Source organism: Meles meles, chromosome 1 (genome assembly GCF_922984935.1).
Source record: "Meles meles chromosome 1, mMelMel3.1 paternal haplotype, whole genome shotgun sequence".
Lineage (NCBI taxonomy): Eukaryota > Metazoa > Chordata > Mammalia > Carnivora > Mustelidae > Meles > Meles meles.
Window position 1 is genome coordinate 123,147,870 of NC_060066.1, and position 25,527 is coordinate 123,173,396.

The 25,527-nt window shown below is 40.5% G+C and overlaps 1 protein-coding gene across 1 annotated transcript in view; it reads right to left on the reverse strand.

The window, feature by feature from the left end:
- Positions 1 to 25,527, reverse strand: part of FAM102B (family with sequence similarity 102 member B) — a 95,429-nt gene continuing 69,902 nt past the window's right edge. Inside the window, exons 6-11 of the mRNA XM_046005659.1 lie at positions 16,361 to 16,464; positions 12,020 to 12,115; positions 11,688 to 11,877; positions 11,464 to 11,591; positions 10,610 to 10,679; positions 1 to 3,814 (exon numbers count right to left, since the gene is read on the reverse strand). Of these exons, the coding sequence (XP_045861615.1) occupies positions 3,772 to 3,814; positions 10,610 to 10,679; positions 11,464 to 11,591; positions 11,688 to 11,877; positions 12,020 to 12,115; positions 16,361 to 16,464 (631 nt within the window). The 3' untranslated portion in view covers positions 1 to 3,771. The remainder of the gene's footprint in view (positions 3,815 to 10,609; positions 10,680 to 11,463; positions 11,592 to 11,687; positions 11,878 to 12,019; positions 12,116 to 16,360; positions 16,465 to 25,527) is intronic.

Consider the following 25,527-nt stretch of genomic DNA (forward strand, 5'->3'; position numbering starts at 1 on the left):
GATGATTTTTATTGAACAGGTATAAGATTCACCTTTACATTATTACAAATACAATAAACTTTTTTGTAAAAAAAAAAGGTCTGGGATTTATAATTGTACAGTAAAACAAATATATAAATATGAAGGTCATTTTCCAAGTATTAGAACAATACTAATGGAATCACTTCCATAACAATTTTTTTCCATAAACATTTACATGATTACGCACAAGTTATATCAACTTCCAGAATAAGATAGATGTATTTCCAAAAAACAATCAAACAATATATCCTAAGTATTCCTCTGCATGGGATTTGGTCAATGAATATCAGAATTTTGTTAATATATATATATATATATATAAAAGATGAAGGTAAACATTTGTAAATGCAGACTACATAGTTGTAAATAATAAAAATTTGCCAGCCTTGTCATATAAAGAGTAGCTAGAGACCACTCACAAGACTATTTAAAATACACTGTGTATATATTCTCTTAGGAAAAATCATGTATATAAGGTAATAAGGCCTTAATTTCCAGAGTAGTCTTTAAACTTACTTCATCCTTTATATTTTTAGACTTTATATTAGAAACATCTCAGCTATTAAAGTTATGCATAGTACCTAAGCCAACACAGACACTGGCATTAATAATTTCAATTACAGTACTTGAATATACTCACATGACGTACCATCTAAGAGAAATGACTGAGTATAATTTCTCAACTGTCCCAGTTAGACCTGTTAAAATAAAATGCAACCCCATCATATAAGCCTTTTAAGCATTAAAGTCTTAACGTAGCCTGACACTTCGGAGTACTTAAATACTTAATACTGTTAGCTTGAGTTTGCAAAGTGGTCTAGATGAAGTGGCAATCTCAGTCTAAAATTACTGAACTCACTTCTGGATGTCTTATGTTTTGGTTGGAGGTTAGCTGAAGATTTGTTTTCCTTTTAGTAACAAATGGGCTAAGTGGTGGACCTTGATGAAGAATACAGTTTGGATATCATTGCTCTGATGGTATTTTCCTAGAATGGGATGGTGGACTTTAGGATTCTTGGGCAAGACTTTCTCAGATAAGTACTAATCCACTACCGTTGCTGAATATGGAAGCCTTCCACACCACAAAGGGGAATGAACCATCAAAATGCAAACTGATGGCCCTGGGCTTCTTTGCCCATTGCTACCCCTGACATCCTCTAGTCTCAGTTACCAGCTCCAGTCACAGGAAGTGGGCTTCTGACCCGACCCTCTATTTCCCCCAAACAGAATATTTGAGACTTCCTTATCTGACCACAAATAAATAGCTTTAATATACCATTAATCCTTCTCTAGGATAGGATTAGACAAAGACAGTGTTATAGATTTGCAAATTCTCCAAGACTGGGTGATCTGAAATTTGACTTTAATATTTAAAGACCAATATTAAGATCTAATTTTTCGAATCCAATTTTCTCAACTCCAGATGGAACCAAAAGTGCACTTGGTATTTAAAAAGCAATTTTTAACAATAGCTACATTGTTAAAATATAGCTACACAGTACATGCTCTAAGAAAAACTGGAGAAGTAAGGCAGACATTTAAGCAAAATTTAACAAATATTTCCAGAGGACTGCAAATAAATGTGATTGCAAAGTATGCCCACCAATGCCACACAAAAAATGAATCCAGACTTGCGCTGACTTTTCCCTCATCAATGTTTCTATTAAAATTATTTCCTACTACATAAATCAAGATGTATCTGGTGGCTGCTAAAATGACAGAGGCAAGATTTTTATGCTTTTCAAGATCTCCACATTTTGTTTTTTAAAAATAATTCTGTAACGTTTTAAATACTGAGAGCCAGTCTATAAAGGTATCAGGCCGAGGGCAGGCAAGGATAAGATGGGCAATGTCTGAATTTACAGGACCTTTTACATATTAAAGAATGTCCTCACTGAACCTCACTTACAGTCAATAGTTTTTATCATTTTCAAAATGGCAAAATTATTTGCATAAGTGCCAATAAAAAATATAGCCTAGAAGTAATATTTTAAAAATAGAAAAATATGTTCTTAAAACATGTCATAGATATCTGTAAACACTAGTTTCATATCTCTTAAAAATTTGAGTTCCCCCCAATAATATATATGGATGGATCAGCTCATTTGTTAATCACAGAGAACAAGCAAGTCTTTACCACTTAAGCCAACAGTTTCCTTGGTTAGACTAAAATGGTCAGGTCAATTTTCTTCCTGCCAAAATAACAAAAGTATTACTAATGACTCAAGCTCTCTCTCAACATTCAAAGGATTCCAACACGGGGTTTCACCTTTTAAAAAATATCTATTTGTATTAGAACCGGATCAATGTAGAATACCTAATCCTTGAAATGTTAAAAAACCTAAAACCCTAACAGAAACTACTCAAAATTTTCCAAAGCTCTACATTTGGACATTGAAATAAATTTCTTAATATATTTTCCCCTTACTTTGCCAACACAAAAATGGTTCACCTAGGCCAAAGTTATTCTAACGTATCGTGTTTTTTCTGGACACGGTTTTGAAAGGAAGGACTGGGAATTACTGGTTCTAGAGAATCTGCATTTTTCTTCAGTGACTGAGTGGCTCCAAGAACATTAAAACTTGTCATTTAAGACCAGAAAAACTTCCCATCTGATAAAAAGATGGTCTGTCTGCTGAGCTTGTTCAACTGCATCCAGAGCAGATATTCTTACTTTTAAAGCTATATTGGATTATGTCGTATCCTACTGTCTCAAAACAACGACTGTTACAGTAAAGAAAAAAACATAGTATCCCACTGTGGGGAGTTTAAAATAGGAAATCACCGAGTCCATGTCAGTATTGTCAAGCAGCTGTCCCCGGTTTTATGTGCCACTTCCTTGGAATAATTTTCAGTTTTAGATATAAGTCTGAACTTACACAGAAAAGGCCATTGTTTCTGACCATGCTACAATTTTCCTCCTGTCCTGAATTCTGACTCCTGAAACCAGCAGATAGTATTCAGTTAGAACAGCTCTTAAGGTGCCTTATGGGAGCCTAACCTATTAAATATGAAACTTACCTTGAATCTCAACTATAGTGCTATAGGAGTTCTGCAGCTCATCTAACATTAACTAGTAACGATACGTGTTGCATAATAATGGCATTACACTCATTCACATATCTCAGACTTAAACACACTCCATCTGTGACGGATACAGTGAGAATTAAGCACTCTACACGTTTAAGTTGTAGTATAACATTTTCCCACACACACAAACACCCAAACTTCATATCAATGATTCAATCAAGAAGAGTTAATAAGCAGTACAATACTGTACGTAGGATAGAACATAGAAGATTTCCTTAAGAGATTATAACTATTTTGACAGAATTTATGGGATTCAGATAATTCACTTGTTACCTCCTGGAACATTAAAATGATATAATTAGAGCCCAAACCTGTTGAACACCTCTACTGCAGGTTTTATAAGTCATACAGAACTATACTTGGGTGTATAGTGCTGCTTTCCCCACCTGGCTGTTCTGAAAGGAAAAGCAGGCCTTTCATTACCCTGTGCAGTGACCGCAGAAGCCGTGTGCCACTAGCAACACGAGGCCCAGCCCATGGGTGCTCCAGTTCTGATGTTCCCTTTCGGTGGGTGTGACAGGTTGGTGGTGGGCACTTTCCGAGAAGAAATCGGTGATGGCTTTCATCTTAACAGAGGAAAGTGCTTGAATGAGGTGCCTCGACAGCTTGACTGCCCACGTCTCAGAGCCCCAGGGAAGCTCCAGTTCAGGAGTTTGACTGCTAGCGTTTGATCACAACTTGCTCATAAGCTCCAGACCCGACCCTATGACAGGAGGGGAGGAAAAAAACACTTCAAGGTCTTGAGCTATGATGCTTAAAACTGTTCTAGTGAACCTTGCCCTCAAAGAGACAGTGCACTAGGCATGTTCTACTAGATTTGATTTCCACACAGTTTAAAGAAATCACAGATAGAGAGTACTTGAAATAGTAATGTTTATCATAAGTACATTGGATTGGTCTAGTCACACTTATTTGTTCCTGTGGTAATCTAGTCTTGTTCCTAAATCTTAACCTGTGCCAGGAAATCTCTTCTTGAAAAATGTTTTGTGTGTGTGTGTGTACATATATATAAAAAATATATATATAATATTATATATATATAAATAAATCAGTCTCATCCAAGAGTATATACTGACTGGCAATTTACCCAGGCCTTGCAGAGTTAACAGGTGATTTGTTTTTAGTGTGTGGTGTCTTAATGTACCTTTCTAGAAAATGCAAGAATTCTTTTAGTTAACAGGCTAATTAATGTTTTTATTTTCCTTTTTTTTTTTTTTTAAAGATTTCATTTATTTGAGAGAAAGCAAGCACAAGCAGGGGGAGAGGCAGAGGCAGAGGGAGATGCAGACGTCCCACTGAGCAGGGAGCCTGATGTGGGCCTCGATCCCAAGACCCTGACATCATGACCTGAGCTGAAGGCAGACACTTAAGCTAATGAGTCCACCAGGTGCCCCATGCTGATGTCTTTATATGTGGTCAGTGATGTAGATTGTACTGATATAATATGGATTTAGAGTGAAATGATTTTTTTTTTAAGAATTATTTATTTATTTATTTATTTATTAGAGTGCAGGAGAGCAGGGGGAGGGGCAGAGCGGCAGAGGGAGAAAGCAGGGAGAGAGACAGAGACAAAGAAGCAGACTTCCTCTTGAGCACCGAGGTTTGATTCCACAACCTTGAGATCATGACCTGAGATAAAATCAAAAGTTGGATGTTCAACCAACTGAGCCACCCAGGTGCCCCTAAAATGAAGTGATCTGGAAGAGGGGTTTATTTCTTCATTACCTTGGTTTGGCATACTGCTAGTTGTCCCCCTAAATCTATCCTCTCCTTCTTCATGGTTCTAGCTACAGGCTGTATAGACTTCTCAGCTAGAGGCCACATTTCCTAAACTCCTTTGATTACAGGTATGGGCATGTGACTCAGTTCCTCCCTCCATGGAACATGAGTGGGGATGTGTCAACTTCTGTCTCATAAAGAGAAACTGCTTGCTCTGGACTGGTAGCCATCCAAGTTTGACAACAGGTAGGGATGATGGTGAAGGGCAAAACGGAGAGGCCTTGGGTCCCTGAATCACTTTTTGAGGCCAAGCAGTCTCATCAGCCTGGCCATTGTATTCCTGGTTATCTTTGTTACAGCAGCTTAGCCTTTGCCCTGATCTTCCAGGTACTGACTGACCTCTATGAATGAAATGTGGAGAATGCTAAAAACTTAAAACTTGCAAGCTTTGCGACTAAAACAAGTATTTAAATGAAATAATGGCCTCATCAACAGAAGGTTTTTTATTGCTGATGCACCTAGTATCTTGGCCCTGTGTTATAATGGAATGAACACACCTGCTCCTTCTATTGTTTCTTCATCTGGAAGGATAAAGGTTTTCTACAAGCCTAAAAAAGCAGGGTCTTTTTGATGGCAGCTCAGTTTATTTTTAGGGGAGGATCTTTGAGCCCTCCTGAGTAAACAGGAGGGGAGCTGAAGAGGTGCTGTTGCATGGAGGGGACGGTATTATTGCTTAAAGTTATCACCAGTACCCATCTCCTCCTGTTTCAAGATGCCAGGGGTACACTACCTGACCATTTCACTCTGAGTATGCCTGATATCAGTAAGACCGGAAGCAACCACCATGACTGGTCTCTTCCCATATGGAATTTTAAGAGGAAATTCTAAACAATGGGAGTGAGATACTGGTTACCAGCCCACTGTGGACTGAATTGGACTCTCCAGTTGACTGCTCAGAGGTCTTGTTCTTATAGATTCATTCTGCAGAAGAAACAGGAACATTCTCAATGGAACACCAGTGAACACTCATTCACAGCTAAAGAAATTCAGAATATGAAGGGACCTTGCTGAGTGCCGCCCCTGCACACTCAACCTAAAATGGTTGTACTCTGGCAATGATGGAGTAACAGGAATCAGACTTTCCCTCCTGCTTTGAATAACTAGAAAATTTTTTACAGCACATGTAAAACAATAGTTTCACACAGTGGACAACAGGCAGTACAGGACTGGTCCTAAGAGAATGGACTCAGTGAAGAAAGCCCAAAGCGGTTTCCTTCAGGGTCCTTCCAGCCTGCAGTGCAGGGAGAACCCAAACACAAATAGGTGGTCTTTCTGAGAGCAGGGGTCAGAGGTCAGAGCTCAGGGAGGCTAGGGGCTAGAATCTGTAGGTGAGGATAACAGAAGGAGGGGCAGGTGAAAATAATGGCTGGAGAACTTCCAAACTTGAGGAAAACTAAACCACAGATGCATAAGCTCAATGAACTCCAAGCAGAATAAACACAAGAAAAACGCACCAAGGTGCATCATAACCAAACTGCTAAGAACCAGTGATAAAATCTTAAAAATGGCCAGAGACGAAAGATAAATCACAGTGAGGAACAGAACCAACTGAAAGCAGACTTTTTGTCAGCAATTAAATGTCTCAAAGGCAAACAAGGAGGTGCAACCCTGCAATGTCTGTAGGCATCCCTGAGCTGGTCAGGCTGCATCCATTGGCTTCAAGGGATTACTGGGGATATTCCTCCCCAAGTCGCTATTGTTTGTTGTTCTGTTCTCTTCATTCTCAAGGCTCACTTTCCTAACTAGGTATGCATGGTTCTCGTACCTCTTCAGTGACTTAATGATTCTCATTCCATCTTGCACTGCCAGATTCTCTCTCAGAACAGACTGAATGCCAGCACATTCATTGCTGATACACACCAGCTAGTGATGGAGAGCCTACCTACACAAGTATTGTGCTAGGCATCTCCCAGCAACTCTGCAAGAGAGAACTTTAATTGTGCATATTAGTACTTGAGTGTTTACTGCATGCCAGATTTTTTTTTTTAAATCATTTATATGTCTTACCTCACTTCATTTAAGCTGTATAACTCTTATGAGGTGGGTTCTGTTATCGTCACTATTTTGTAGATGAGGAGACTGAGGCAGGGAGAAGTGGGGTAACTTACTGAAGACGCATGGCTGATACTTGGTGGAGCTTGGGACTGAACCCAGGGAGCCCAACTCCAGAGCCTGTGTTGTTAAGCCCAATGATATGTCTTTTTGGTGGCAAGTAAGAGATGTAATTTGTCAGGATTATAGGCAAGCTGGGTCATGACGGCTAAACCAGGAATGAAACCCATGTCTGACTCCATGGCCCATTCTCTTTTCACCATAATACACTGTCTCCAACATTCCTCAGTCTTTCTGTGGCATGTGATATTAATCGTCTATTTCAACCCCTAATTATCGTTTTAGGCTTTCAGGCACTGGGTGATGATTCTACTAACATTTATTTGGAGAGGGGGTGGGACCCAGAATTATGAATGCCTTTATAGCCTAGGTCCTAGATTATCTCTCATAGAAATTATTTTTCTTTCCTCTGAATAAAAATAACATACACAACTAGCATATACTGAGAGCTGTCCATGTGCTACGCACTGTGTTAAATACTTTACATAAGTTATCTAATTTAATCCTCAGCAAAATCCTGTGAGTTAGGTAATATTTATCACTCCCGTTTTTCAGGTGAGGAAAATAAGCCTTGCAGAGGTTAATGACATCAGTAAAGCAGATGGGGTGGAAGTCTGACTGGGACCCTGAGCAGTCAGAAATGAGAGGAGAGATCTATCTGGGCATTTATTATTTTGGTTCCTTTTGGTTGGAGCTGTATTATTTGCTATTCTTCCACCTAAATTAATAATTGCTAGAGCTTACCGAGTATATTATGTCATTTACTCTTTAAATCAATCTCATGATTATCCCCACTTTTCAACAGGGGTAACTAAAAATTCCATTAAAGTTAAAAGATTTACTGAGGCCCCAAAAGTGGTCTGGCTAGAATATAAACCCAAACTCTTTAAATCAAAAACACATGTTTCCCTACCGTACTTATCACTGTCCTCATAAATGTTATTTTTCTATCTGTTCTTTGCTACTAGTCTCTCCTTGCTCCAGTCTCCCTCCCCCACTCCCTCTCTCACTACAAATTATGGCTAGTTTTCTAAAATGCCCATCTGATAGATCACTTTTCTACAAAGAATGATCAAACTGTACTCATGATAAAAAAGGATAATAAACTCTTTGTGATGGTGAAAGAGACCATTTACAACCTGGCTTTGAGATTGTTGCCAACCCCATGTTCCACAGCTCCCTTCGCATGCCCCCTCCTCAGAAGTACCTGTTCCCTGGCAAGTCCCTGCATAGGTTATATTAGTCACAAGCCAGCTAGGAATACGGTGAGTTACCATGAATGTGTCTGGACTCAAAGAGATAGGAGTCTGAATCTTGGTTTTATCTATTATTAGTTTTAAAGCTTTGGGAAAATTCCTTTAACTTAACCTCTTTGTTTTCTCTTTTTAAAAACTAATAATAGTACTTTGTGAGTACTAAAAGAGATAATGCAAGAACTGAATCAAACATATATATGTGCCTGACATAAAACAAATAAATGCTCCATAAGTGTCAATGATAATTATTACATATTTACCATTATGTAATTAGATATTGTGATTATTATGCCTGTAAGTTCCTTCTATTTGAACCTATTACCAGGAAAATTTGTCTTCCTCATATCCACCTGTTTACCCCTCCACTTACTTTTTAATTCTCCCCAAGACTCTTTTCAGGTGTCAGCTTTCTAGGAAGTTTTCTCTGTGTGAGTGCGGTCCCATCTCTGTTCTCTCTACTTCTCTATATTATAGTACTTATTATACTGCTATAATTTTAGTTTGTCTATCTCATCTGCTAGGAAGAGTCAGATAATAAATATTTTAGGATGGGGTGTCTGGGTGGCTCAACGGGTTAAAGCCTCTGCCTTCGGCTCAGGTCATGATCCCAGGGTCCTGGGATCGAGCCCCGCATCGGGCTCTCTGCTTGGCTGGGAGCCTGCTTCCTCCTCTCTCTCTCTCTGCCTGCCTCTCTGCCTACTTGTGATCTCTATCTGTCAAATAAATAAATCTTTAAAAAAATAAATAAATAAAAATAAATAAATAAATAAATATTTTAGGTTTTGTGGGCCATTGATCTCTCCATACTACTCAGCTCTGCTACTGGAGCATCAAAGCAGCCATAGATAATACATAAATAAGTGTTGCTGTATTCCAATAAAACTATTTCTGCGAAAACAGGCCGTGGACCAACTTGGCTCACAGGCTGTAATTTGCCAGCCCCATGTGCTCAGAACATAAGCTCGCTGAGGGTGAGCTGCGTCTTTCTGCTTTTGCATCCTTACCCATGACTTGGAATAATAAGCAGTTACTGAATTTAATGAATAGTAAGTCAGCGAGAGGGAATGAAAACTACAAATTGTGCTTACATCCTCTAAAAACCCCAGTTCAAATGAACTGTTCCCTCATAGTCTTCTTCTTACCTATCACACCCTGATTATAGGTATTTACTGTATCCTTCATATCTTTTGGACCCTGTAAGATGCTGAACACATAGGAGGTACTCAGCAAGACAAGTACTGGTGGAACAAATGAATGAGACATTCTTTCAGGTTTTGAGCATTAGAGAATAAAATAACTGTCTCTGACCAAGGGGGCTCCCTAACCCAATGCTGACTTATTCTGGAACTCTCCATAGATACTATGTGGAAATACTGAGTACTGGGGTGCACATCAAAGCAGAGATCAGAATTTCTCAAGTGTTCTGAGCATCAGTGCTCACAACTATTTGCTGCATGGCTAGGTATCAGAGCGGGGAGTCTGGCAGGTGCCTTTTCTTCATTTGAATCTGATTAACTCCCAAAATGATGTTTGGTCTTTCACAACTGTTTTTAGTATATATGTTAGACTCTGGTATGGTGGAGAAGAGGGGAGTACAAAAAAGGTTAATACCAAGTGTATGCTGCTGAGTGGCCGTGTAACAGCTCACGATAGAGAAGATAACTGACTGGAATATAATTCTGCTTTGCTCTTTCTAAAATAGCAGATTAAGAACTCTTCTTTTTTTTTTTTCTTCAAAGGACTGATTTGTCAGAGAGAGCGAGTGCACAAGCAGGGGGAGTGCAGACTCCCCACTGAGCAGGGAGCATATTCCAGGTCCCTGAGATCAGGCCTTGAGCTGAGCTGAAGGCAGGCAGACATTTAACCAACTGAGCTACCCAGGCATCCCCTAAGAACTCTTCCCTAAACATCCTTTTTTTTTTTTTTAAGAGAGAGATTTTATTTATTTATTTGAGAAAGAGAATGCACACACGCAGCGGGAAAGGCAGAAACAGACTCCCTGCTGAGCAGAGAGCCAGAAACAGGACTTGATCCCAGAATCCTGGGATCACGACCTGAGCAGAAGGAAGACACTTAACAATTGAGCCATTCAGGGGTCCCTAAACACCCCTTTTCATTGCATCTTGCCTCATGTTCTTCTGGTCCTCTACTAACACATTCTAAAAACACATTTAAGAAAATCAACAAACTTACAAAATATAATTTCAAACATACTCAAGATAAGGAAAACTCAGAGCTATAATTCTTCACATGGAAGCATTGTATGTGTTTTCTAGCCTCAGTCTCATACAAAGTTTGTAACCTTCATCTTCCACTCAAGAACATTTAAAAGAAAAAGGCAGACTACATACCTACTTGGAAGATGATGGCTGCCAAAGGTCGTACTTCCCCCGGGTCCCACAAATAACCTCAGGCCTTCTTCTGCAATTCACATTTAAATATTTGTTATAGGGACACTTATCAGATTATTGTCAAACAATATTCCTCTTGTACTCAATTCATATTTTACATTTCAGTCTTATTTAAGAAATAAAAAACTTAGAAAGCTACATGCATGTTTTCAAATAGGCAATCTAGAAGATATCCTCATAGTTATTTCTCATCAACTTCCCTAAAGCTATTTTTCTTTAAAACTGAGTAAAGAAGACATCTCTTCCTATAAATTTCTACAGTAAGGTTTAATTATTTCTCTTTACAACCAGTTACACAGTGAAACTAAGTCCATTGTTAACTGCTCTTTATTCACACCAGTATGAGTAATTACACCTTTCAAACTGATGGCATGTAAATTTTCAGCCTCAGTGAACATGCTGAGGAAGGAATAAAGGATTCTGTTATTCACTCTCATCTCAAGATCACCACCCAACTCTCCAAATTATACAGTGATGTGAAGTACCTGTGTCCAGTTATGTCAAAACAAGTGAGACATCTGTCATAAGGTATGTAAATATGGTGGACGTTGAGGCATACACAAAGAACCTTTCTTTAAAATTGGTGTTTTCAAACTAAAGTTCATTCTTTTCCCAATTTAATATCCATTCCTGGAAACACATGAGCTACAAAGTTATCTTCAGATTTTCATGGGCAATGAAATTTTCTTTACCAGCATACAACAGTGTGATATAGGGTTCCTTTCCTGTTGGGCACACGGACCACACAAACCTGGGTTGCAGACAACTATGCACATTTAATGTTATCCACCCACCTTCCGCACTGGAATCTAGGCTGAAGTCTTGACTTTGGAGTATTTTCTCCACAATATCGTCTGCATCCACTCTGGTGTCATCAACTCGCTTCAGTTGAGATTCTACAGAATCTTGCTTCACTGGGCATCTAGAAAAAATTTTTTTAAAATTTTCTCCTCCTTCTTCTTATGTTATGAAAATAAAGTTGTTTTTTCTCTCCATTTAAACACAAACTGACACATACCTTGTGAGCAGGTCTGAAGCCATATCTTCTTTGCCGGCTAGATCAAGGTTTGGTTCGGCTGTTTTGGGCTCAATTTCATCACAGGGCTCTAGAATGCTTTCAATTCCTGTTGACGTGCTTCCCACTGAGGTGTTTCTTCTGTGGCAGAGCTCCGAGAAACTGGATGACCGGGAGTGGCAGGAGCTATACCCTGTCAGAGAAAAGCACTTTGGATAAAATATGAGTATCAAATACACTGCAATCAGGCATTCTTCTCCCACACCCCAGCAATTCCAAGTAATCCTTTAGAGCAATAAATGTCTAAGGAATTCAGCCTCACTGTTAGGCTCTACCTGATACTTTTGACTGCTGGCTTGCATAGCTTGATGTTCTAGAATGTCCACAGGCACCAAGTTCATCTGGAACAGAGGCACTCTTTGCTGAAAGATCTGCAACATGTCATAACACGATGTTACTAAGACTGCCGACAAGTCAATGGTCAATTTGTATTCTCATCTGCAGATTTTATAAACTGCCAAGTTCATTACCAAAAAAATTATTTACAAAGTGAAAGAGACCCTTTTATAAACTGGTACAATGTCAACTCTGTCGCAAGAAATTAAAAAAAAAATGTAAATACCTGAGTTTACTGAAGAAATATAGTTGTTGTTTTTCTTTCCCATAAGATTTAATAGCACTCTATCTTAAACCATTTTGGCTTTTATGTTCAATATTTCTCTAATAAAAATGAGTTGGATGTATTCTTATACTTACAAAATAGCCAGGTTTTTGTGTGCTTTTTGAGGAAATCTTGCTCTCAAAAAAATCCATCACAGCAGTAAACCAAAGAGCACTCTGTCATTTTAATGTTAGTGTTGCTAGTGCTAGGCTATAATTTGGGCAAATGTCTGTGGTTTAAATCAACACAGCATGGAATGCAGCAGTGAGAATAAAAGTTCTCAGGAATTGATTATAGTATTCAGTTTCAAAGTAAATGTACAAAAAAAAAAAAACCCCAAAAAACCCAAACTAAAAAACCAACTTTCGGGGCACCTGGGTGGCTCAGTGGGTTAAAGCCTCTGCCTTCGGCTCAGGTCATGATCCCAGGGTCCTGGGATCGAGCCCCACATCAGACTCTCTGCTTAGCAGGGAGCCTGCTTCCTCCTCTCTCTCTGCCTCCTCTCTGCCTGCTTGGGATCTCTGTCTGTCAAATAAATAAATAAAATCTTTAAAAAAAAAAAAAAAAAAAACACCAACTGTCATTTCTAGCAGTTCCTGATAATATGCATATTCCAGATGCCAATGATGTATTTCCAGAATGAGGTTCCTCAGAATGCAAAACCGTGGCCATTTTCATTAGCGTGAAATATTTGGAAACTAGAACTGTTTTTCACTTAGAGGCAAAAGGAAACCAACCGAGTAATACAGCAATTATACAGCAGTTCTATAAATGATATTGGATGCAGCCGGACCAAGAAATGCTGCCCACCAAGGAAGCTCCTGGAGCGATTTGGCCCTTCTGCAAAGGTTTCTCACTTCTGGACAGGCCATAAGATAGGATTCCAAATCAGCATCCCTGGGCCTGCTCTACAGTGGTCCTAAACACAAAAGTGAGCTCTATCAAGATCGAAACCCGAAGTATTGGTTCATGAATCAGGAATGATACAGGACTAAACTTTTACTCTGAGGGTTGTCTCAGATTTTAATTCATCCATTTATCTACCGGTTTTCAAAATGTATTCATTCAATAATTATTTATTAAACTCTTACCAAGTTAGGTGCCCAGTAGTATATAAGATATAGGGGATACAAAATAAATGCTCAGAGCTTATTTATTCATTTTTTAAAAGATTTTATTTATTTATTTGATAGAGGCAGTGAGAGACCACAAGCAGGGGGAGCAGCAGAGGGAGAGGGCAAAGCAGGCTCTCCGCTGAGCAGGGAGCCCAATGCGGGCCTCAATCCCAGGACCTTGGGATTATGACCTGAGCCGAAGGCAGATGCTTAACCATCTGAACCAACCAGATGCCCCATTCATTTATTTTTTAAAAAGATTTAAGAAATACTTTTATCCATTTATTTGAGAGAGAGAGAGAGAGAGAGAGTGTATGTGCAGGAGGTGGGGAGAGGGAGAAGCAGGCAGGGAGCCTGATGCAGGACTTGATCCCAGGACCCTGAGACTATGACCTGAGCCAAAGGCAGACACTTAACTGACTGAGTCACCCAGGTGCCCCAAATGCTCAGAGTTTAGAGGGATAAGTGGTTACGACACAATGTGGCAAGAACTGAGAAAGCATTATTAAGAGCTTCACAGGGCAAGTACATCAGGTAGTTGGGGCAAGACCTCATAGAGGAAGCTAACTCAAGATCTTTAATCTCATATAGGAACTCCTTGGCAAGACTTGGGGGGGAAAGCATGCCGCATGTGCAGAGAACAGACTGTTTCGTACAGTCAGAACACTGGGTAGTTGGGCAGATATGACTGAAGGGAAAAGAGAAATGAACAGATGCCTGGTAGTGAGGGACTTTCTATGCGTTTAAAGAAGGAAATAATTCGGGGGCGCCTGGGTGGCTCAGTGGGTAGAGCCTCTGCCTTCGGCTCAGGTCATGATCCCAGGGTCCTGGGATAGAGCCCCACATCGGGCTCTCTGCTCGGCAGGGAGCCTGCTTCCCTCTCTCTCTCTGCCTGCCTCTCTGTCTACTTGTGATCTCTCTGTCAAGTAAATAAATAAAATCTTAAAGAAAAAAAAAAAAAAGGAGGAAATAATTGGATGGCTCTAAGCACGGGTGTGATGTGACCAAATCTACATCCCGGCCACAGGATGGACAGGGCGTGGAGGAGTAAAAGCTTTCACAATCACCCAGCTGAGAGTGAGGGGTGGTTAGCAGGGCTTGATTGCCAAGTACATGAGTGTGCAAGGGTAAGTGAGACAAAAGATGCAGGAGGAAGAGTTGGGAAGACTTGTGCCAGGTGTGGGGAGCCTGAGGTGCCTGAGGACGCCTGGTCACCGCGCAGTAGATTGCTCCCGTGCCCCTGGCCTGATGCTGGAGGTACAAAGACAAGACCTGATTTGGAAGAACTTGGAGTCTGGCTGAGGAGAAACAAACAGATGGATTTCAGGAGAACAGGGAACATGGAAAGTGGACCTTCCCAGAAAGCATTTGGAAATGTGCCCCTGGAGTTTAGGTGGGAGGTCTGGAGGCAGCACAGATTTGTAAACTGAAGGGTTTGATTCATATTTACATGATCACATTTACATGAATGTGATAGCTAAATCCCCTGGTGTAGAGGATATTGCCCAGGGACAGTGGGAAGAGGAAGGTGGAAGAAGATGAAGAGGCCTCCAAGAAGCTGGAGAAGGAAAGGTCAGGGAGGTGGGAGCAAAGGGAAAGAAGACGATGTCAAGAAAGAGTGAATGGCCAAGTCAGGTGAGAGCAGAAACAATGCCCACAGGACTTGACAGTCATGTTACTAGAGCCATCATCAGGACAGGTCAGAAGACAGAAGCCAGGTGCCACATGTATTTAGGAATAAATGTGCACAGTATATTCTTTCTAGAAATTTGGCTCTAAAAGGTGTGAAAGAGGGAAGGAAAAGAGGGGAAAGCAGAGGGGAAGCTGCACAAAGAAGAGCAGTAGACAAAGGATGTAGGGCCAGTGAGGTTTTTTTTTTTCTTTTTTAAATAAAGAATTCAGTTTAAATCCTGAAGAGAGAGAGCTAATAGAAAGGATAAAAGTATGCAAAGGAGTCACTGATCCTAAATCAGGAGACCTGAAATCTTCTCTTTGCATATCTATGATGGTTGTGAAAATGTTAATCTCATCACTACACCTTTCTTTGCATTCTTTCAAATAATAACCTTGCTCAAAAGGAAGAGAAGAAAGGAATCTCTTAAATCCTTTTTCTTCCACCAGCTTAACATTTTCCCCACCCTGCTTTTAACTCCTGGAGCAGATTCTGTGGACAGCTGGGAGTCTGCTTGGAAGCACTGTGAAGGCAATAACAGGATTTTTAGCCCACAGCCCTGACCCACCCAATCAAAACCTCTGGCAGCAGGTTTAACGAGCCCACCAGGTGACTCTGATGTACACTCCTGCTTGGGAACCACTGAGAGAGGAAACGATCCAGGGAGGAGGAGCAGCACCTGACAGGTGGCTAGCAGATTGCTGGGCACATGGAATGGGCAAACTCCCAGGGTTGCAGGTTGTACCTGCAGGGAGGAGAAGTACACAGCAGGGGAGGGGTGTGATGGGAGTGGGTGTCACTGCAACGTTTAACTCTTAATCTGTCAGTGCCTAAAGTTTTAGACAAAGGAAGCATTGGCTTAACCCAAAACTCCATAATTAAAACCCTGCTGATAATTATTGGCCCATTTCAAGCTATCTACCCGTAGAATTTTTTTGTTTGTTTATTTTAAAGATTTTATTTATTTCTTTGACAGAGAGATCCCAAGTAGGCAGAGAGGCAGGCAGAGAGAGAGGGGGAACTCCCCACGGAGCAGAGAGCCAGATGCGGGGATCGATCCCAGGACCTTGAGACCACGACCTGAGCCAAAGGCAGAGGCTTAACCCACTGAGCCACCCAGGTGGCCCTACCCATAGAATTTTAAGTCCGGGTGGGACATGGGACTTGGGGAATCTTTCAGGATGTCAAGTAGCACAAATGAAAAAACGAGTACGCCACACACCCATACCTGCTATTCCGAGATGGATTTTGAGAGTCTCTCCACCTTTTCTGTCTTCTTCCAGAGATTCAGATTCACCAGCAATTGGTATAGACATCGATGTAGAAGGAGGCCTATAAAAAAAAATATTCCTAAGGATCAGAACTTGATTGATGGGTGAATCAGAAAACTTGATAGTGGTAATGATTGGCTGTGGAGTCAAAATGCAGCCTTAGTAAGGTACCTGCATAATGCTACCTCATTGAGGGTGAGCGTAATAAAAATCAACAAATACTGTATGAGCTTCCTCAAAACTGGAAAAAGATTCATGGGGGGAAAAAAAGGATTTTTACTCAACAGAGAAGGAGAGATCAGAAAGGGCACTGCCTTCACGGAGTCCGGGAAGGAGAGAGGAGCTCTGTCCACGTGTCCCCAGCACCATCAGTGTGTGATGCTTCAGGTGTCAACTCTGAGACAACACGGGGACGTGTGGGGCATCAAGCGCCTCTGCATCTGAGGATGGGAGTGGTGCACACCTCTTGCTCCAGCTCTCTTGTTGGCTCTACTAACTGCTTCAATGGTTTTGTCTTCTACCTTCTTCTCTGTAAACAGTTCACCTACCCCGGGCGGGGGGGGGGGGGGGGGGGGGGGGTGCTGTAAAGAACTCCAGTTGTTTAGATTTGCTTTCTGGGCTGGATTCTCTGGGGCAGGTGATGGATATATTTTCATTGGCCAATTCTAGGCTCCTATCTCCCTATGGAAGCTATGTAGCATGGAGGGGCAAGTTTGAGTTCTAACAAGAACTTTTTGTTTGTTTGTTTGTTTTTACATAAAACATTCCCTAACCTATTGAGGTTGATAGTTTAGAAAAAAAAAAAAAAAATCATATCTTCCTAGAGACTATGCCTTGTTGACTTGAGGTAAAATAGAAAGGTGGTTGAAGGACTCATGAAGCTGACCTACTATGTGGCAATTCTCGTTTCTGTTATTTTGTATTTATTGAAATTCAAAGCATACTAGCAAAGTACCTCCAAAATAAGGATTACTAAAATAAACTAAAAAAGTATTTCCAAAATCAAGACGACCAAAAATTAGTTAGCCTGAGTATATTAGTCATCTCTTGTTGCTGTAACAAATTACCACACACTTAGAGACCAACACAAATTTATTATCTTACACTTCTGCAGGTTAGAGGTCTGACATAGGTTCCACTGGACTAAAATCAAGGTGTTGGCAGGACCACACTCCTCCCTGGGGGCTTTGGTGGAGAATCTGTTCCCTCTTTTCCAGTTTCCAGGGACCACCTGCATTCCTTAGCTCATGGCTCCTTCCTCTTTTCTTCAAAGCCAGAAAAATTGCATCTTTCTCTGTTCCGTTATTTCACATTTCCCTCTGACCCTGTCTTCCAATTATCTCTTCCCTTGGATTATACCTCTTCTCTTTGAGGGCCCTTGGGATTATATTGGGCCCACCTGGAGAACCCAGAATAATCTCCCTATCTGAGGCCAGCAGATTAGTACCTTAATTCCAACTGCCACCTTATTTTTCTTTGCCATTGAATCCAACATATTCACAAATTCTGGGGATTAGGACGTAGACATCTTGGGGAGGGGTGCTAATGTCACATGAATGCCGCGCATTAAATACACCACAGTTTAATAGTCTCGTGACGGTTCAGTACTTGTCATTCAGCTGCCCAAATCTACAGAATTTATCTTTTCTATATAAAACATTAAGCCAGGTAGACGTAACAGTAACAAAAAAAGTAAAGCAAAAAAAGCAATATAAAGTACATTTCAAAGTAGTGGTTATCTGTATATGTTCATATATGTATATATAAAACTATACATGTAGTCACGTGTAAATGTGTATATATTATATGTGTACATATGCTATGTGGTAATTCTTTAATTCTTACTATATGATCTCAATAGAATCCTCAGGCTATTCAGGTCCTTGAAGACAGAGACATTTAAGATTGCCATTAAACCTATTTAATTTATAGATTATTTCTATCCTATGATCTCCTAAATTCCAAAATTGCACACCCTGGCAGGATATTTTCTTTTTAAAACGTTACTATCTATCTATCTAGAACATGAATCGGGGGTGGGAGTGGAGGCTGGGGGAGTGGCAGAGGGAGAGAGAATCTCACACAGGTTCCACACTCAGTGCAAGCCCAACATGGGGCTTGATCTCAGATCATGGACCCTGAGATCATGACCTGAACCCAAATCAAGAGTTGGATGTTAACTGATTGAGCCCCCTGTTGGGATATTTTCAGGTATGTGTCCTGCAAGTATACTGATGTTAATATATATCCCCAACTAAAGCCATCTTCTTTTCCCAAATCTGCTTTCTTCTTGTATTCCCCTACTCTGAATGCCATCATGGTCCATGAAGTGACCAAAACCAGAATCCTAGATGCTCCCTCTGGGTCCTCCCTACTCGCACTTCTCCACAGCCAATCAATTTCCAAATCACACAGACTCTCTCATATTTCTCCTATTTATCATCTCTTGTCAGCCTCCACTAATTACTTCCGTTTGGTCTTCTTTATACATTATGACCACGAGAGTCTCCTCACAGGTCAGCCTCCCTCTTATCTGTGCTTTGGTCACTGTGGTCCTTCTGAAGTGTGCATGTGAACATGTTGTTCTTTGGTTTAAAACACTTCCATAGCTCCTTCCAGATAAAGCTCGAACTCCTTAGAATGGTAATGTAAGGCCCTTTGCAGTCTGGCCTAGACCTACCTTTTCAATTACCAAAGGCTGGATTTTTAAATAATGTAAAATAACAGTGGAAAAACAAAACAAAACACCCACGCATTGAATATTCCGTAAGAAAAAGTAATATGCAAAACAAATACACTTAAAAAGAATGGAGTCTACAGTCACAATCATTAATCACTAATGGTGACTCATGCCTGCCTGTCCTATCTTTTTAATGCCAGGTCCTTTGTTCTTTCACAGGTGGCCTGATTACAGTGTCTCCATCCCCCCACCTCGTAGACCCATTCTCCAGCCTTCAGGGGTCTCAGCCTGTAGCCTCTTCCCTTTCTCACCCTCTCTCATCTCTGCCCTTTCCAGTCCAGCCTGACTTCAGGGCCATGACACTTTTAGCAATACCTTCAGTTTGGCACCCCTTGTTCTGCAATCTCCAGCACCTTGAAGAGCCCCAAGCCTGTACAATTTTACTTTTCTTCATTAACTGCTCAAATACTGGGGCAGCTAAGCATTATGGATAAAATTCATTAACTATGGGAAATGAACGATATTAAGGCAAATTTAAAATCTTAGCTGGGCCCTGGTAGCTCTCCTAAGTCTCCCTAGACAACTCAGTCCATGTTGAATAAATAATCACTGACTGTTTAGTTTGTTTCAGTTTTTATTGTTACCCCTTTTTGTTCTGAAAATGTTTTTGTACCCCTTATCAGAAATGGTGTAATAAAGCTCAATTACAGAATGAAAGAGATGAGATTTTAATTTCACAGTAATGTTTACAGTGTGTGAAAAAGGACCTAAAGTGACGATATTACCTACTTAGTATTCCTGCCCTGTAACAGCAAATAAACTTGTGCAAGCCATTTTCTTTTCCTAGAGCGTCTTTACCCATCTCCTCTGCTTCATAATTTCCTATTCATTCCCTAAAAATTAGCTCAGTGTCACCTGCCCTCAGTGAAGACTTTCCTGGCCTTTTTTTTTTTTTTTTTTTTTTTAAAGATTTTATTTATTTATTTGACAGAGAGAGACAGAGAGACAGAGATAGAGGAAACACAAGCAGGGGAAGTGGGAGAAGGAGAAGCAGGCTCCTTGCTGAGCAGGGAGCCCACTGCGGGGCTCACTCCTGGGACTCTGGGATCATGACCTGAGCCTAAATGACTGAGCCATCCAGGCACCCCAACTTTCCTGGTTTTTAAGAAAAAGTAGTTAGGGATCGTCTCTCCTCTATGCCTTGAGAGCATCAATGTCCTGTGTCCACCTCCCAAATAAACAGTGAATCCTTCAGAGCAGGGGCTGGTCTTAATTTAGTTTGGTGAATGTTAGCACATGGTAGACAATCAATGCACATGTATTGAATAAATGAGTGAGTCTTGGGACTTTGGACAAATTAGTTCCTTGACCTCTGAGCCTCAAGGTCCTCACTTAAAAAATATGGAAAATGCATCAAGGAGTTGTTTCAAGAATTAAACTGGGAGATAATAATAGTCATCAAATCATTTTGACAAATAGTAATTTCCTTCCTCCCAGAATGTGAATGTTCCAGAGCCCCAGCTACTCAAGAGGATTACATCATCCCTAGATCTGCTTCCCCACTAAGTTGTCAGGTGTCAGTGAAGCATAGAATTTCTCTCCCAAAATATCCTTTGTCTTTATTAGCACTAGTGGTTTGCTTTCCTTTCAGCCGGTTTCATTCTTTTACTAGAGCTGGTGGATATTTGATGAGTTGCACAGACTACAAAAGAGAGTTTAGGGCAGACAGTTATGACCCTGACTTATCAGCTGTCTTATGCATAAATATGGGCTCATGGTATGAAATTTGTCTTTCAGAAAAATAATATAAGCCATATTACAGATCCTCTGCTGATAAAATATCAAAGCTAGAATTTAAAGCTGAGAATGTTAAAGATTTGCTGTATTCTTGTTAGTTTCTCTGGTAGGTTTTTAAAAACTTTTTATCATGAAAAATTCAAAGACAGACAAAAGCAGAGAAAATAGTGGAATGAACCTCCCCAGCAGTTAGTCACTTACATCTAGGTTTTACAGACAAATAGTCGTGTCACTCATTTGCTTTGTGCCTTAGTTTTCTCATCTTTAAGATAAGAATTTGGATTATATAATACTTTTAAAACTGTGAAGCTCCCTTAGAGACTTCAGGGGTAGTAAGGTATTATAACTTTTTGCCCCACAATAGAAAAATGCTATATACTGGGATTCATCATACATTTGAGCAGAAGGACTTTGTGGCTAAATATTCTGAAAAAAAAAAAAAAAAAAATCACTGGACTAGACAACTTCCAACATTATTTTCAGCTCTAAAGCACTGTGATTTTATATTTCTGATATATACTAAAATACAACCTAATAAAAATAATTTACTGAGGAGTCAAGATGGCGGAGAAGTAGCAGCCTGAGACTACATCAGGTAGCAGGAGATCAGCTCGATAGCTTATCTAAACATTGCAAACACCTACAAATCCAATGGGAGAGTGAAGAGAAGAAGAACAGCAACTCTAGAAACAGAAAATCAACCACTTTCTGAAAGGTAGGACTGGCGGAGAAGTGAATCTAAAACGACGGGAAGATAGACCGCGGGGGGAGGGGCCGGCTCCCGGCAAGCGGCGGAGCAACGGAGCACAAAATCAGGACTTTTAAAAGTCTGTTCCACTGAGGGACATTGCTCCAGGGGCTAAACCGGGGTGAAGCCCACGCGGGGCCAGCGTGGCCCCAGGCCCCGCAGGGTCACAGAAGGATCGGGGGTGTCGGAGTGTCGGAGAGCTCGCAGGTATTAGAACGGAGAAGCCGGCTGGAGAGACAGAGCCGAGGACTAAACTCTCAGCTCGGGGTTACCTTGAACTGGTCGCAGGCTGGGTGAGCTCGGAGCGCGGCTGGAGGCTGGGGATACGGGAGTGTTTGGGTGCTGTCCTCTGGGGGCGCACTGAGGAGTGGGGCCCCAGGCTCTCGGCTCCTCCGGGCCGGAGACTGGGAGGCCGCCATTTTCATTCCCGTCCTCCGGAACTCTACGGAAAGCGTTCAGGGAACAGAAGCTCCCAAAAGCGAACCCGAGCCGATTACTTAGTCCGGCCGCCGGTAAGGGCGGTGCAATCCCGCCTCGGGCAAAGACACTTGAGAGTCACTACAACAGGCCCCTCCCCCAGAAGATCAACAAAATATCCAGCCAGAACGAATTTCATCTATCAAGGAGAAAGCAGATTCAATTCCTAAGACAGCAGAGCAATTCCAGAGGAGGAGAAAGCAAAGCACGGAACTCATGGCTTTCTCCCCATGATTCTTTAGTCTTGCGGCTACTTCAATTTTTTTTTCTTTTTTCAATTTTTTTTTCTTTTTTCTTTTTTCTTCTTCTGCTAAATTTTTTTTTAAACTTTTACCCTTTTCTTTTTTAACATTTTTTGACTAGTTCATCTAAATATATATATTTTTTCTTTCTTTTTTATATTTTTTATTTGTTTTATTTTTTAAATTTTTTTTTTTCTTTTTTTTTCAGAAGCTGTTTTTATCCCCTTTCTCCCCCCCACAATTTGGGGTCTCTTCTGATTTGGTTACAGCGCATTTTTCCGGGGTCTTTGCCACCCTTTTAGTAGTTTATTTGCTCCTTCATATTCTCTTATCTGGACAAAATGACAAGGCGGAAAAAATCACCACAAACAAAAGAACAAGAGACAGTACCGAAGGCTAGGGACCTAATCAACACAGACATGGGTAATATGTCAGATCAAGAGTTCAGAATGACGATTCTGAACATTCTAGCCGGACTCGAAAAAGGCATGGAAGATATTAGAGAAACCCTCTCTGGAGATATTAAAGCCCTTTCTGGAGAAATTAAAGAACTAAAATCTAACCAAGTTGAAATCAAAAAAGCTATTAATGAGGTGCAATCAAAAATGGAGGCTCTCACTGCTAGGATAAATGAGGCAGAAGAAAGAATTAGTGATATAGAAGACCAAATGACAGAGAATAAGGAAGCCGAGCAAAGGAGGGACAAACAGCTACTGGACCATGAGGGGAGAATTCGAGAGGTAAGTGACACCATAAGACGAAACAACATTAGAATAATTGGGATTCCAGAAGAAGAAGAAACAGAGAGGGGAGCAGAAGGTCTATTGGAGAGAATCATTGGAGAGAATTTCCCTAATATGGCAAAGGGAACAAGCATCAAAATCCAGGAGATGCAGAGAACCCCCCTCAAAGTCAACAAGAATAGGTCCACACCCCGTCACCTAATAGTAAAATTTACAAGTGACAAAGAGAAAATCCTGAAAGCAGCCCGAGAAAAGAAGTCTGTAACATACAATGGTAAAAATATTAGATTGGCAGCAGACTTATCCACAGAGACCTGGCAGGCCAGAAAGAGCTGGCATGATATATTCAGAGCACTCAACGAGAAAAACATGCAGCCAAGAATACTCTATCCAGCTAGGCTATCATTGAAAATAGAAGGAGAGATCAAAAGCTTCCAGGACAAACAAAAACTGAAAGAATTTGCAAACACCAAACCAGCTCTACAGGAAATCTTGAAAGGGGTCCTCTAAGCAAAGAGAGAGCCTAAAAGTAGTAGATCAGAAAGGTACAGAGACAATATACAGTAACAGTCACCTTACAGGCTAATAATGGCACTAAATTCATATCTCTCAATAGTTACCCTGAATGTTCATGGGCTAAATGCCCCAATCAAAAGACACAGGGTATCAGAATGGATAAAAAAACAAAACCCATCAGTATGTTGCCTACAAGAAACTCATTTTAGACGCGAAGACACCTCCAGATTTAAAGTGAGGGGGTGGAAAACAATTTACCATGCTAATGGGCATCAGAAGAAAGCTGGGGTGGCAATCCTTATATCAGATCAATTAGATTTTAAGCCAAAGACTATAATAAGAGATGAGGAAGGACACTATATCCTACTCAAAGGGTCTGTCCAACAAGAAGATCTAACAATTTTAAATATCTATGCCCCTAACGTGGGAGCAGCCAACTATATCAACCAATTAATAACAAAATCAAAGAAACACATCAATAATAATACAATAATAGTAGGGGACTTTAACACTCCCCTCACTGAAATGGACAGATCATCCAAGCAAAAGATCAACAAGGAAATAAAGGCCTTAAATGACACACTGGACCAGATGGACATCACAGATATATTCAGAACATTTCATCCCAAAGCAACAGAATACACATTCTTCTCTAGTGCACATGGAACCTGCTCCAGAATAGATCACATCCTGGGTCACAAATCAGGTCTCAACCGGTATCAAAAGATTAGGATTATTCCCTGCATATTTTCAGACCACAATGCTCTGAAGCTAGAACTCAATCACAAGAGGAAAGCTGGAAAGAACCCAAATACATGGAGACTAAACAGCATCCTTCTAAAGAATGAATGGGTTAACCAGGAAATTAAAGAAGAATTGAAAAAATTCATGGAAACAAATGATAATGAAAACACAACAGTTCAAAATCTGTGGGACACAGCAAAGGCAGTCCTGAGAGGAAAATATATAGCAGTACAAGCCTTTCTCAAGAAACAAGAAAGGTCTCAAGTACACAACCTAACCCTACACATAAAGGAGCTGGAGAAAGAACAAGAAAGAAACCCTAAACCCAGCAGGAGAAGAGAAATCATAAAGATCAGAGCAGAAATCAATGAAATAGAAACCAAAAAAACAATAGAAAAAATCAATGAAACTAGGAGCTGGTTCTTTGAAAGAATCAATAAGATTGATAAACCCCTGGCCAGACTCATCAAAAAGAAAAGAGAAAGGACCCAAATCAATAAAATCATGAATGAAAGAGGAGAGATCACAACTAACACCAAAGAAATACAGACAATTATAAGAACATACTATGAGCAACTCTACGCCAACAAATTTGACAATCTGGAAGAAATGGATGCCTTCCTAGAGACATATAAACTACCACAACTGAACCAGGAAGAAATAGAAAACCTGAACAGGCCCATAACCAGTAAGGAGATTGAAACAGTCATCAAAAATCTCCAAACAAACAAAAGCCCAGGGCCAGACGGCTTCCCAGGGCAATTCTACCAAACATTTAAAGAAGAACTAATTCCTATTCTCTTGAAACTGTTCCAAAAAATAGAAACGGAAGGAAAACTTCCAAACTCATTTTATGAGGCCAGCATCACCTTGATCCCAAAACCAGACAAGGATCCCACCAAAAAAGAGAACTACAGACCAATATCCTTGATGAACACAGATGCAAAAATTCTCGCCAAAATACTAGCCAATAGGATTCAACAGTACATTAAAAGGATTATTCACCACGATCAAGTGGGATTTATTCCAGGGCTGCAGGGTTGGTTCAACATCCGCAAATCAATCAATGTGATAGAACACATTAATAAAAGAAAGAACAAGAACCATATGATACTCTCAATAGATGCTGAAAAAGCATTTGACAAAGTACAGCATCCCTTCCTGATCAAATTCAAAG